This window comes from Rhinatrema bivittatum, chromosome 5, assembly GCF_901001135.1.
Source record: "Rhinatrema bivittatum chromosome 5, aRhiBiv1.1, whole genome shotgun sequence".
Taxonomy (NCBI): domain Eukaryota; kingdom Metazoa; phylum Chordata; class Amphibia; order Gymnophiona; family Rhinatrematidae; genus Rhinatrema; species Rhinatrema bivittatum.
Window position 1 is genome coordinate 132,308,979 of NC_042619.1, and position 14,422 is coordinate 132,323,400.

The 14,422-nt window shown below is 46.4% G+C and overlaps 1 protein-coding gene across 1 annotated transcript in view; it reads right to left on the reverse strand.

Moving 5' to 3' along the window:
* The window catches only part of DGKH (diacylglycerol kinase eta), a 735,022-nt gene that overhangs the window by 202,525 nt on the left and 518,075 nt on the right, over positions 1-14,422 (reverse strand). Inside the window, 1 exon segment of the mRNA XM_029602950.1 lies at positions 3,272-3,548. Within this exon segment, the coding sequence (XP_029458810.1) occupies positions 3,272-3,548 (277 nt within the window).

Here is a 14,422-nt window from a genome sequence, read left to right on the forward strand (position 1 = left end):
CTACTTTGAAAATTCAGGTGAAAATTTGCATGTACTTTATACACACCAGGGCAGATTTTAAAAGCCCTATGCGCGTGTGTGTAAGTTCCGGGGCTTGCTAAAAGAGGCAGGGCATGGGCAGACCAGGGCCGGAGCCTCCAGGCACAATGGCCTTGTAAGTTAATTTTTTAGGGGGGGGTTTAGCTTAGGGCTGGGGGGCGGTAGAGTTAGGGGAAGGGAAGGTGGTGTGGGGGGTAGGGAACGGAGGAAGGCAGCGCGGATCTGCGCACGCAAGGTGCACAATTGTGCACCCCCTTGCGTGAGTCGACCCCAGATTTTATAACATGCGCGCGGCTGCACACACATGTTATAAAATCAGGCGTACATTTGTGCGCGCCGGGTAGCGCGCACAAATGTACGCCATGCACGTAAGTTTTAAAATCCGGCCCACAGACGTTAGCCCTCTGTAGAGTGCTGATTATTATCTCCAATCAACATACGGTAATTTTAATTCTTTATTAGTTTTCAAAACTTTCCTAACTTTGATGAAAACAGAATCCACTGAAGATGCAACCATTCTACTACTCAGTTGACCTTGATGTCAAAATATCAGTGGCTAAGAGGAACCACTTTTCTAGAGGTCTATGTCATTGCAAAACCTCTTAAACCAAAATAACTTGAAATACCAATATTAGGAGCTACAATAATGTGACATTATTTTAAACCAAATGACATGCACATATGATATAGCTAGAATACATGATAGTTATTCAAGGAAAGGTTGAGTAACAGTTGAGTTCTTGGTGTTGGTTTAAATATAAAATCTCATGTGCTCATCTACCCATAATGAGAGAGGACCAAAAAAGGGCTTTAGATAAGAAGCAATCTCCTGCAGATGGCCAAGCCTGTACAATTGTCAATGAGAGATATCCTAAGCAAGTGAAGACCAACTGGGCAGACGGGGTGGACCAACTGATCCTCATCTGCCAATATCCACTATGATACTACATATGATAGAAAAAGAGAGTTAAAACAACCTCCACTAACAAACTGTACTGATGTATTAAAAAGAATATACATTTAAAATTAAAAGAACAATTTATACAAAATGGGGTTGATATTCTAAAGATGTACGTGTTTAAAATTGAGTTTTAACTGCATATATCTAACCAGTTAAAACTTCCCCCTCCTCCCACTACCATCTGGCTAAAATCTGCCAGCAAATATAGTAATAAGATGCCACGATCATATTTAGGAAAGATTACAAAAAAATTTTATATACACATAATTACCTACAACACACAGTATTTAAAAACACCCACATCCCAACTAGGAACCTAGTTTCGACGACCATATGCAGACTTCTTCAGGGGATAAACCCTATCATAAGGTATTATTTCAGAGCTCCTGCATCAAAAAACAAGGCTCAGCAATACTGATGACAACTTACCCTTATCGTTAATACCTTATGATAGTGTTGCAACTAAGCAATATTTTGGGAAAGCAGCGATCATAAAGTTCGGTATTTACATAAAGGCAATAACGATAAGGGTAAGCAGTCATCAGTATTGTTGAGCCTTTAAGTAGTTTATTAATATTTTCTATTAATAATTAAATATTTATTTACCCTTTATAGCAGTCCATCCATATAGTGCAACATTCTGATATCAGTATTCATTTGTAAATCAACGCTTTCAATGAAGTACAGGCAAACATAATAGAGGCAAGTATATTTAAAAAGTCGCCCATAGATTATGTCATTTTGAGTATTTGGATTTTAAATATTATACTATTTAATTAAAAAAAAAACTTTTTCTTTTTCTGTTTCTTTTTTTGTTTTTTAGAAATTGAAAACTAAAGGTTTTTCTGGATTCAAATGTATTAGGTGTCATTTGAGTTATTAGTTTAAGTATACTCTTTGTAGTATGAGTTTTTAAGGGTAGGGTTTATCCCCTGAAGAAGACGGCATATGGTCATCGAAACTAGGGTCCTAGTTAGGATGTGGGTGTTTTTAAATACTATGGGGCGGATTTTCAGAGCCCTGCTCGCCTAAATCCGCCCAAAACCGGGCGGATTTAGGCGAGCAGGGCCCTGCGCGCCGGTGAGCCTATTTTACATAGGCCTACCAGCGCGCGCAGAGCCCCGGGACTCGCGTAAGTCCCGGGGTTTTCGGAGGGGGGCGTGTCGGGGGCGGGACTGAGCGCAGCGGCGTTTTCGGGGCGTGTCGGGAGCGTTCCGGAGGCGGGCTCGGGGGCGTGGCTACGGCCCGGGGCGGTCCGGGGGCGTGGCCGCGCCCTCCGGACCCGCCCCCAGGTCGCGTCCCGGTGCGCAACAGGCCCGCTGGCGCGCGGGGATTTACTTCTCCCTCCGGGAGGCGTAAATCCCCGGAGAAAGGTAAGGGGGGGGTGTAGACAGGGCCGGGCGGGTGGGCTAGGTAGAGGAAGGGAGGGGAAGGTGAGGGGAGGGCGTTAGAGGATTCCCTCCAAGGCCGCTCCGATTTCAGAGCGGCCTCGGAGGGAACAGGGGTAGGCTGCGCGGCTCGGCGCGCACCGGCTATACAAAATCGATAGCCTTGCGCGCGCCGATCCCGGATTTTAGCGGATACGCGTGGCTCTGCGCGTATCTACTAAAATCCAGCGTACTTTTGTTTGCGCCTGGAGCGCCAACAAAAGTACGCCTATTCGCGGTATTTGAAAACCTACCCCTATGTGTTGTAGGCAATTATGTGTATAAAAAAAATTTTTTGTAATCTTTCCTAAATATGATTGTGGCATCTTATTACTATATTTGATTGCTGATCACATTGTCATAAAAATCTGCCAACAACAAAAGGGTTTGGTTAGTCGGTTAGCATAATATTCAGCACTAACCTGCTAAGGGTGGTCATACAAATGATAGGTTTAAATGGATATCAAGTTGCAACTTTACTTGGTTAGCTGCAGCTGAATATTCAAACGAAATTAACTGGTTAAATTTGCACTCAGTGGCTCTTTGAATATCTATCTATATGTGAAATATTTATATACTGTACATAGTAATAAAATATTTTAATGATGTATGCTATTAGTGCTTTTCTTGAAACATGAACTAAAAATATTGAATATTGTAGACAAAATATCAATCGATCTAGTTAATAACCAATCCAGTGCTGTCAGCATGAAGAGGGGACATTGTTTAAGCATGGCCTGCAGTGCTGTGGGGTTTCAAATGAATTTTGGGATTGGTATGCTCATATCCTTGTGAGATAGGCCATTAAATGGTTAACAAGTGCCAGGGCATGACTGAATCACACCTTTTTCTGCTTGTTCAATGATTTGTCTTACTGCCTTCTTTAAACTGTTTGCCCGCAACATTAACTGCTCTCGTGGTTTGAAGATTTTCTGGCTGGAAGACTTTGAAATGCTCTCTGTTAGCTGTTCCTTGCTTTCAGATAAGGACTCTTCACTGGAAAACTCTTCAACTTCTTCCTCTACAATAGGGGGGGTAGTACGTGGCAACACAGGAGCAGCCTGGGCTTCTGTATGAAGAGCCTGAAGCAGCAGGTGAAGCTTCTCGTTCAATGTTGAGCACTGCCCCCCCCAAAAAAAGATAAAAACAGATAAAAAGGTCACTTCTGCAATCATTATATTGAAAATGTTAGCTGCTGTGAGGAACTGAAAATTTAACAAGAATCACTAAGGCTTAACAAGATAGATGTTGATTTTGAAGATATTTTGTAAAACACATGCACAAGTTATGTCACATTCTGATATGACAAAAGAAAGTAAGGGTGATATGATTTCTGCTATCACATTTGTTTGTTTTGGTTTATTTTTTGTTATCTTTGTTCAGTTTCAATAGATATTTAGTAAATTTCATATTGAAATTGTCAATGGGTTTACGTTCCATACAGAAAATAAGGAAATAAAAAAAGATAGCTCTATCCTCATTTGCTTGAGTCTCCACTGGGAGGAAAATTTAACAAATGATCAGGGTTAATAAATAACCATAAATACGGTATCATATTTGATGTACAGGATAGAAGAAATCATTAGAATTCTCTTTTAAACATTACAATTATTAACTTAAAAAAGTTAGAGATATAAAATTCACTTTGGAAATCCCAAATAATCATAGCATTGTAGCCAACTCTCATCAAACTATACTGACAATTAATAATTCTCAAATGTCCAGTACTAGACATAGATACAAGTTTATTTGGTATGAATCTCTAGATTTAATTGTACAAAAGAGGCTATCTCCTCTGGAATAGGAGATGACAATCTAACCCTCAAAAATTCAACAAACTGATTTAGGTCACAAGAAATGTATTGTTTCCCGGAGATGTTCACCTAACACTTGTAAGGGTAGTAGAGCTCGAATTCTGCTTTCATATCCAAAATTTCTTATTTCAAATCATGAACACTCTATATCAAGCTTATTCGGCTTAGCCTCATCTGGAAATACAGCATTCCTGTTTTTATCATGAAGTACATCTCTACGCAAAGAAGTCAGACCCACTATCCAGTCTCTACACAATTCAAAAACAATTTTATCAATAGTATCCTTTTAGAAATAGCTCTATGATCTTTAATAGGGTAATTTTCATCAGTGTGCATAAGTAGGTGCATAGATACATAAAATGGAATACCTAAAGTATGATGGGAGCCAGGTAGTTTCTAAATACCATATATCTCAGCTCCTAATTTATGCACATATATTCAAAAGAACGCATTTACTTTTTATATAGGGGAGCTTCATAGCTTTTACAGCTATTTTATAATTGTATACATATATATTTTATATGCTAAAGAACTGTAACATTTGAGCAGAATCTTGAATTTGTGCACAGAGGCAAGTATTTTTAAGCGTGTATTCCGCTTATGAAAATATCTGTGCATGAGCTTCTAGCCATTAGTTCACAGAGACTTCTACCAGTTTATCCAGACCTCCACTATTTCACTTACATCAGGAGTGGCCATCTCCAGTCCTAGAGAACTTCAAACAGGTCTGGTTTTCAAGATATTCACAATGAATATGTGTGAGATAGATTTGCATGCAGAGCCTCCATTGCATGCAAAACTATCTCATAATTATTTATTGTGGCCTGTTTGTAGCTCTCATAGAAACATAGAAATGACGGCAGAAGAAGACCAAACGGCCCATCCAGTCTGCCCAGCAAGCTTCACAATTTTTTTTCTCTTACTTATCTGTTACTCCTGGCTCTTAGTAACCTTTTGGTTCTATTTCCCTTCCACCCCCACCATTAATGTAGAGAGCAGTGTTGGAACTGCATCTAAGTGAAATATCTAGCTTAATTAGTTATGGGTAGTAACCACTGCAATAAGCAAGCTACACCCATGCTTATTTGTTTACCCAGACTATATAATTCAGTCCTTGTTGGTTGCTGTCTGTATATAGATCCACTTTTCTTCATTCCCCCTGCCATTGAAGCAGAGAGTTATGCTGGATATGCATTGAAAGTGAAGTATTAGACTTTCTCTCCTGCCATTGAAGCAGAGAGCTATGCTGGATATGCGTGAAGTATCAGTCTTTCTCCCCTGCCGTTGAAGCAGAGAGTTATGCTGGATATGCATTGAAAGTGAAGTATTAGACTTTCTCCCCTGCCGTTGAAGCAGAGAGCTATGCTGGATATGCGTGATGTATCAGCCTTTCTCCCCTGCCATTGAAGCAGAGAGCTATGCTGGATATGCATTGAAAGTGAAGAATCAGGCTTATTTGGTTTGGGGTAGTAACCACCGTAACAAGCAAGCTACTCCCTGCTTTTTTGTGAATGCAAATCCTTTTTTCCACATTTCCTCTTGCCGTTGAAGCTTAGAGCAATGTTGGAGTCTTAGAGCAATGTTGGAGCCGCATTAACCGTGTGCATGTTTATTGAATAAGGGTGTTATCTCCAGGCAGTAGCCATCATTCCCGTGAGCCACCCACTCTTCATTCACATCCTCTAGACTTTATGGATCCACAGTGTTTATCTCACGCCCCTTTGAAGTCCTTCACAGTTCTGGTCTTCACCACTTCCTCCGGAAGGGCATTCCAGGCATCCACCACCCTCTCTGTGAAGAAATACTTCCTGACATTGGTTCTGAGTCTTCTTCCCTGGAGCTTCAAATCATGACCTCTGGTTCTGTAGATTTTTTTCTGACGGAAAAGGTTTGTCGTTGTCTTTGGATCATTAAAACCTTTCAAGTATCTGAAAGTCTGTATCATATCACCTCTGCTCCTCCTTTCCTCCAGGGTGTACATCATAAGTCATTCGATGAAGACCATTCACCTTTCTGGTCACCCTTTTCTGGACCGCCTCCATCTTGTCTCTGTCTCTTTGGAGATATGGTCTCCAGAACTGAACACAGTACTCCAGGTGAGGCCTCACCAAGGACCTGTACAAGGGGATAATTACTTCCCTTTTCTTACTCGATATTCCTCTCTCTATGCAGCCCAGCAGTCTTCTGGCTTTAGCTATCGCCTTGTTACATTGTTTCGCCGACTTCAGATCATTAGACACTATCACCCCAAGGTCTCTCTCCTGCTCCGTGCACATTAGCCTTTCCCCCCCTATCGAATACAGTTCATTCGGATTTCCACTCCCCATATGCATGACTCTGCACTTCTTGGCATTGAATCTCAGCTGCCATATCTCTCGAGGATTGGAGTTGCCCATCCCTGACCTAGATCCTCCACCAGTTCACCTAGGACGCCCTCTGACCTCCACTTGACCCAAACCCCTAGCTAAAATCTACAGACAAAACAGACATGCAATTTCATTTCCACAACTCAAATATTATGTGTAAAAGTGTGCTTATATGTTGGATAATATATGTACATACACAGCTTATAAATAGCACCTTGTGTGTGTACTTCTGAACCCTTACTCAGAACATCCCTGAAAAACCCTTATTTTATGCGTATTTGCATGCAACACTGCCAATATGCAAAAATATATGCATAAATGCTATCCCCGCCCCAACTTTGTCCCCAGAATGCCTCTTTCCATTGCATGCAGAAGTATGCAGGTAATCGCTTTTGTATGTACTTTTCCATGCACAACCTCCAGGCAATTTTCAAAAGCCTATTAAGCACCTAAAACAGTTTTATGAAAAACAGGGCCCAAATAACAAATATCAAGGTTCTTAATCTGACGAGTGCTACAACACATGTAGTCCTTGGATCAAAAAGTCACAGTCGACTTGTTAAATCTCTGGCGAAAGCAAGTGATCGACCTGTTCACCTCGGAAGTTAAGAAGAAGGTTGAGAGGTTTATTTTTATTTATTTATTTAGGAGTTTTATATACCGTTATTCCACAATAAGATCACAACCGTTTACAAAATCATCATTCAGTTATTGGGACAACAATCACATTCTGTTTCAGTGTTCATATTCTAGGTTAAATATTACAGCAAATACATTTTCTAGGACATATTTATACATAATCTAATTCTTCTCAGCAGCATATGAGTATTTTGAGTTGATACATCAACATTAATTACAAGGTAATTAGTGTGCTTTGATGAAGAGTTATAACCTATGGGGTCCATATCATTATCCTACGTATTATACTCTGTATACATTTATCATCATTCAATACATATTGCTCTATCTGTTAGCATAGTCTGGGGTTTTTACAGTGATGTTATCAGCATATTGGAGTTTTATGTTAGTTCATAAGCATTACTAAAAAGCCAAGTTTTCAGTTCTCTTTTGAAACTCTTTCTATCTGTTATCTGGCATAGAGACTCTGGAAGTGTGTTCCAAAGTTTAGGGCCTGCTACGAAGAACATTCTGTCTCATATTTGTGTTAGATGTGTGTTCCCTATTATGGGCACCTTTAGAAGACCTTTGTTTTGCGATCTTAGGGTTCTTTGCAGGATGTATGGTTGAAGAGGCCCTCCCATTAAACATGGGTTAATGCTGTTGATGATATTAAAAATCAGAGTTAAAACTTTGTAATGAATTCTGGATTGTACAGGGAGCCAGTGCAATGCTATCAGCGAAGGGGTGGTGTGGTCAAATTTCCTTGTCCCTAGTAAAGGTCTAGCTAAGGCATTTTGTAATAGCTGTAGTGATTTTAGTAGTCCTGAGGATAAGCCTAGTAATAGGGAGTTGCAGTAATCTATGTTTGAGAATATTAATGTTTGTAAAACCTTGTGGAAGTCTTGTATTGTTAGCAAAGGTTTTAGCTGGTGTAGTATTCTTAGCTTGGAGTATCCTGATTTGATTAGTTTGTTTAAATGCTTTTTCATTGAAAGGTTCTCATGAATCTGTATTCCAAAGTCTCGTACTTGATCTGAGGGTGTAATGTTAAAATGTCCTAGGTCTAAGGATGGCAGTTTGATTATCGTGAAATTTCTCCTTAACCATATAATTTCAGATTTGTTGTGTTAGCTTCAGCTGCGATAGTTTTTTTGTATTGCCTTCATGAAGGTGGACAGGGTTGAAGCCATTTTTTCAAAAGATTTGTCGAATGGTATGTAGCATTGTATGGTATGTAGCATTGTATGTCGTTGATTCCTAGTTCCGCTAATAATGTATATAGAGGTAGTGTATATATATTGAATAATGTAGCCAAGAGAGCAGATCCCTGGGGGACGCCTGTATCGATTTTGAAGGTGTCGGATAAGGGATTGTCTAATTTGACTTGGAATGATCTGTCTGCTAGGAAGGAAGAGAACCAATTATTATTAACCTTTCAGTCTATTCCAAATTTTCTCAGTTCTGTTCTATGCATTCAAGCAGCTACAGACCAACTCCCAAGGCTTTTCTGATAAGCAGAAACATCAATCTACTCTAAGCACACCAAACGATCTTGCTAATTGCCAGGACTGTCCAGAAGGTCCATCTAGACAAGGCAAGGATAGTCACTGCACTAGCCTGGCCACGGCAAATATGATTTCTATATCTAATCTATCAGTTAAACATCTGATTCCATTGGCGATATCTCATCACACAGGAGAACAGCAGGCTCTGTCATCCCAGCATTCTATCTTTGGCCCTCACAATGCAGATGATGAACACATAGAAGTCCATATCAGCTGCTGTGCTAGTTAGCCAGTTATATATAACCAGGTAAGTTTAGGGCAGCCTGACCAGAGTTAGCCAAAGAAGTAACCGGTAGGGATGTGAATCGTTTTTCAACGATTAAAATTATCGTCCGATAATGTTAATATCGTCTTAAATCGTTATAGAACACGATACAATAGAAATTCTAACGATTTATCGTTAAAAATCGTTAAATCATGTTAGTGCGCACTAACGGGAGTTAGTGCGCACTAACTCCCCGTTAGTGCGCACTAACTCGATTTAGTGCGCACTAACTGAAAATGATACAAATAAACACTTTCCAGGTCACTGAAGGTCAGTTAGGAATGAATATGTGTTCCTATTGGCTGGCTGCCCTCTTATCTATTGATGTTACCAAGGTTACCACTGAGGTGATGGTTGGGGGGATGGGAAATGGAACTGGAAACTAACGAACACCAACAGAAAATGAAACAAAGTGTTCACACTTCCCAGGTCAGTAAAGGTCACTTAGGAATGAATATGTATGTATGTATTCCTATTGGCTGGCTGTGCTCTTATCTATTGATGTTACCAAGGCTAACACTGAGGTAATGGTTGGGGGGATGTGAAATGGAAACAGTTGGAAGCTTGACAAAAAAAGTAATGTAATGATCAGCACTCACGTGACTAGAACTTGTTTGTTTATTATTTTTGTTAGCAGGCACCTGAAATGCTAGTGCATGTTGAATTTGCCAATCACTGTGCATTTTAGAAAGGTGGTCCTGGCTGGAACTGTACACAGTTCAAATATATGTAATTGATTGTTGGTAAGTGTATTTTTTAAGTAGCCACACTGACACAAGTATGTTTACTTTTCCTCCTACTTAACTCACTAGCTCAGCTTTGTAAGAAGGGCTTCTCTGCTTGTGTGTTGTTTTTGTTTGGTGTGAGGAGAGCAGAAACATCAGATCTTTATTCAATCTACTACAGTCATCTCTTACAGTGCCCTATCCCTATTAATACCAGGAGTGTTGTGATCTTCCTGCACACAGTGCCCAAACCCTGATACCAGTCTGAGACAGCTCCCTCCCTGCATTACTAGTGAGAGGCTGGCTTCACAGACAGGGGGGAGCTGCCTGACCCTCACTCCTGACTTCCCCCATGTCCCAGCTAGTGAATGGTGTGTGGGTGAGGGGGGGGGGAGGATGGTGAAGTCTGAGACAGCTCCCTCCCTGCATTACTAGTGAGAGGCTGGCTTCACAGACAGGGGGGAGCTGCCTGACCCTCACTCCTGACTTCCCCCATGTCCCAGCTAGTGAATGGTGTGTGGGTGAGGGGGGGGGAGGAGGATGGTGAAGTCTGAGACAGCTCCCTCCCTGCATTACTAGTGAGAGGCTGGCTTCACAGACAGGGGGGAGCTGCCTGACCCTCACTCCTGACTTCCCCCATGTCCCAGCTAGTGAATGGTGTGTGGGTGAGGGGGGGGGGGGGGGAAAGGATGGTGAAGTCTGAGACAGCTCCCTCCCTGCATTACTAGTGAGAGGCTGGCTTCACAGACAGGGGGGAGCTGCCTGACCCTCACTCCTGACTTCCCCCATGTCCCAGCTAGTGAATGGTGTGTGGGTAAGGGGGGGGGGGGAGGATGGTGAAGTCTGAGACAGCTCCCTCCCTGCATTACTAGTGAGAGGCTGGCTTCACAGACAGGGGGGAGCTGCCTGACCCTCACTCCTGACTTCCCCCATGTCCCAGCTAGTGAATGGTGTGTGGGTGAGGGGGGGGAGGATGGTGAAGTCTGAGACAGCTCCCTCCCTGCATTACTAGTGAGAGGCTGGCTTCACAGACAGGGGGGAGCTGCCTGACCCTCACTCCTGACTTCCCCCATGTCCCAGCTAGTGAATGGTGTGTGGGTGAGGGGGGGGGGGGGGAGGATGGTGAAGTCTGAGACAGCTCCCTCCCTGCATTACTAGTGAGAGGCTGGCTTCACAGACAGGGGGCAGCTGCCTGACCCTCACTCCTGACTTCCCCCATGTCCCAGCTAGTGAATGGTGTGTGGGTGAGGGGGGGGGGAGGAGGATGGTGAAGTCTGAGACAGCTCCCTCCCTGCATTACTAGTGAGAGGCTGGCTTCACAGACAGGGGGGAGCTGCCTGACCCTCACTCCTGACTTCCCCCATGTCCCAGCTAGTGAATGGTGTGTGGGTGAGGGGGGGGGGGGGGGAGGAGGATGGTGAAGTCTGAGACAGCTCCCTCCCTGCATTACTAGTGAGAGGCTGGCTTCACAGACAGGGGGGAGCTGCCTGACCCTCACTCCTGACTTCCCCCATGTCCCAGCTAGTGAATGGTGTGTGGGTGAGGGGGGGGGGGGGGAGGATGGTGAAGTCTAAGACAGCTCCCTCCCTGCATTACTAGTGAGAGGCTGGCTTCACAGACAGGGGGGAGCTGCCTGACCCTCACTCCTGACTTCCCCCATGTCCCAGCTAGTGAATGCTGTGTGGGTGAGGGGGGGGGGAGGATGGTGAAGTCTGAGACAGCTCCCTCCCTGCATTACTAGTGAGAGGCTGGCTTCACAGACAGGGGGGAGCTGCCTGACCCTCACTCCTGACTTCCCCCATGTACCAGCTAGTGAATGGTGTTTGGGGGAGGGGGGGGGGAGGATGGTGAAGTCTGAGACAGCTCCCTCCCTGCATTACTAGTGAGAGGCTGGCTTCACAGACAGGGGGGAGCTGCCTGACCCTCACTCCTGACTTCCCCCATGTCCCAGCTAGTGAATGGTGTGTGGGTGAGGGGGGGGGGGGAGGATGGTGAAGTCTGAGACAGCTCCCTCCCTGCATTACTAGTGAGAGGCTGGCTTCACAGACAGGGGGGAGCTGCCTGACCCTCACTCCTGACTTCCCCCATGTCCCAGCTAGTGAATGGTGTGTGGGTGAGGGGGGGGGGGGAGGAGGATGGTGAAGTCTGAGACAGCTCCCTCCCTGCATTACTAGTGAGAGGCTGGCTTCACAGACAGGGGGGAGCTGCCTGACCCTCACTCCTGACTTCCCCCATGTCCCAGCTAGTGAATGGTGTGTGGGTGAGGGGGGGGGGGAGGATGGTGAAGTCTGAGACAGCTCCCTCCCTGCATTACTAGTGAGAGGCTGGCTTCACAGACAGGGGGGAGCTGCCTGACCCTCACTCCTGACTTCCCCCATGTCCCAGCTAGTGAATGCTGTGTGGGTGAGGGGGGGGGGGGGGGAGGATGGTGAAGTCTGAGACAGCTCCCTCCCTGCATTACTAGTGAGAGGCTGGCTTCACAGACAGGGGGGAGCTGCCTGACCCTCACTCCTGACTTCCCCCATGTACCAGCTAGTGAATGGTGTGTGGGTGAGGGGGGGGGGAGGATGGTGAAGTCTGAGACAGCTCCCTCCCTGCATTACAAGTGAGAGGCTGGCTTCACAGACAGGGGGGAGCTGCCTGACCCTCACTCCTGACTTCCCCCATGTCCCAGCTAGTGAATGGTGTGTGGGTGAGGGGGGGGGGGGGGAGGATGGTGAAGTCTGAGACAGCTCCCTCCCTGCATTACTAGTGAGAGGCTGGCTTCACAGACAGGGGGGAGCTGCTTGACCCTCACTCCTGACTTCCCCCATGTCCCAGCTAGTGAATGGTGTGTGGGTGAGGGGGGGGGGAGGATGGTGAAGTCTGAGACAGCTCCCTCCCTGCATTATTAGTGAGAGGCTGGCTTCACAGACAGGGGGGAGCTGCCTGACCCTCACTCCTGACTTCCCCCATGTCCCAGCTAGTGAATGGTGTGTGGGTGAGGGGGGGGGGAGGATGGTGAAGTCTGAGACAGCTCCCTCCCTGCATTACTAGTGAGAGGCTGGCTTCACAGACAGGGGGGAGCTGCCTGACCCTCACTCCTGACTTCCCCCATGTCCCAGCTAGTGAATGGTGTGTGGGTGAGGGGGAGGGGGGGGGAGGAGGATGGTGAAGTCTGAGACAGCTCCCTCCCTGCATTACTAGTGAGAGGCTGGCTTCACAGACAGGGGGGAGCTGCCTGACCCTCACTCCTGACTTCCCCCATGTCCCAGCTAGTGAATGGTGTGTGGGTGAGGGGGGGGGGGAGGATGGTGAAGTCTGAAACAGCTCCCTCCCTGCATTACTAGTGAGAGGCTGGCTTCACAGACAGGGGGGAGCTGCCTGACCCTCACTCCTGACTTCCCCCATGTCCCAGCTAGTGAATGGTGTGTGGGTGAGGGGGGGGGGAGGATGGTGAAGTCTGAGACAGCTCCCTCCCTGCATTACTAGTGAGAGGCTGGCTTCACAGACAGGGGGGAGCTGCCTGACCCTCACTCCTGACTTCCCCCATGTCCCAGCTAGTGAATGGTGTGTGGGTGAGGGGGGGGGGAGGATGGTGAAGTCTGAGACAGCTCCCTCCCTGCATTACTAGTGAGAGGCTGGCTTCACAGACAGGGGGGAGCTGCCTGACCCTCACTCCTGACTTCCCCCATGTCCCAGCTAGTGAATGGTGTGTGGGTGAGGGGGGGGGGAGGATGGTGAAGTCTGAGAAAGCTCCCTCCCTGCATTACTAGTGAGAGGCTGGCTTCACAGACAGGGGGGAGCTGCCTGACCCTCCCCCCTGACTTCCCCCATGTCCCAGCTAGTGAATGGTGTGTGGGTGGGGGGGGGGGGGAGGATGGTGAAGTCTGAGACAGCTCCCTCCCTGCATTACTAGTGAGAGGCTGGCTTCACAGACAGGGGGGAGCTGCCTGACCCTCACTCCTGACTTCCCCCATGTCCCAGCTAGTGAATGGTGTGTGGGTGAGGGGGGGGGGGGGAGGATGGTGAAGTCTGAGACAGCTCCCTCCCTGCATTACTAGTGAGAGGCTGGCTTCACAGACAGGGGGGAGCTGCCTGACCCTCACTCCTGACTTCCCCCATGTCCCAGCTAGTGAATGGTGTGTGGGTGAGGGGGGGGGGGGAGGATGGTGAAGTCTGAGACAGCTCCCTCCCTGCATTACTAGTGAGAGGCTGGCTTCACAGACAGGGGGGAGCTGCCTGACCCTCACTCCTGACTTCCCCCATGTCCCAGCTAGTGAATGGTGTGTGGGTGAGGGGGGGGGGGAGGATGGTGAAGTCTGAGACAGCTCCCTCCCTGCATTACTAGTGAGAGGCTGGCTTCACAGACAGGGGGGAGCTGCCTGACCCTCACTCCTGACTTCCCCCATGTCCCAGCTAGTGAATGGTGTGTGGGTGAGGGGGGGGGGGGGAGGATGGTGAAGTCTGAGACAGCTCCCTCCCTGCATTACTAGTGAGAGGCTGGCTTCACAGACAGGGGGGAGCTGCCTGACCCTCACTCCTGACTTCCCCCATGTCCCAGCTAGTGAATGGTGTGTGGGTGAGGGGGGGGGGAGGATGGTGAAGTCTGAGACAGCTCCCTCCCTGCATTACTAGTGAGAGGCTGGCTTCACAGACA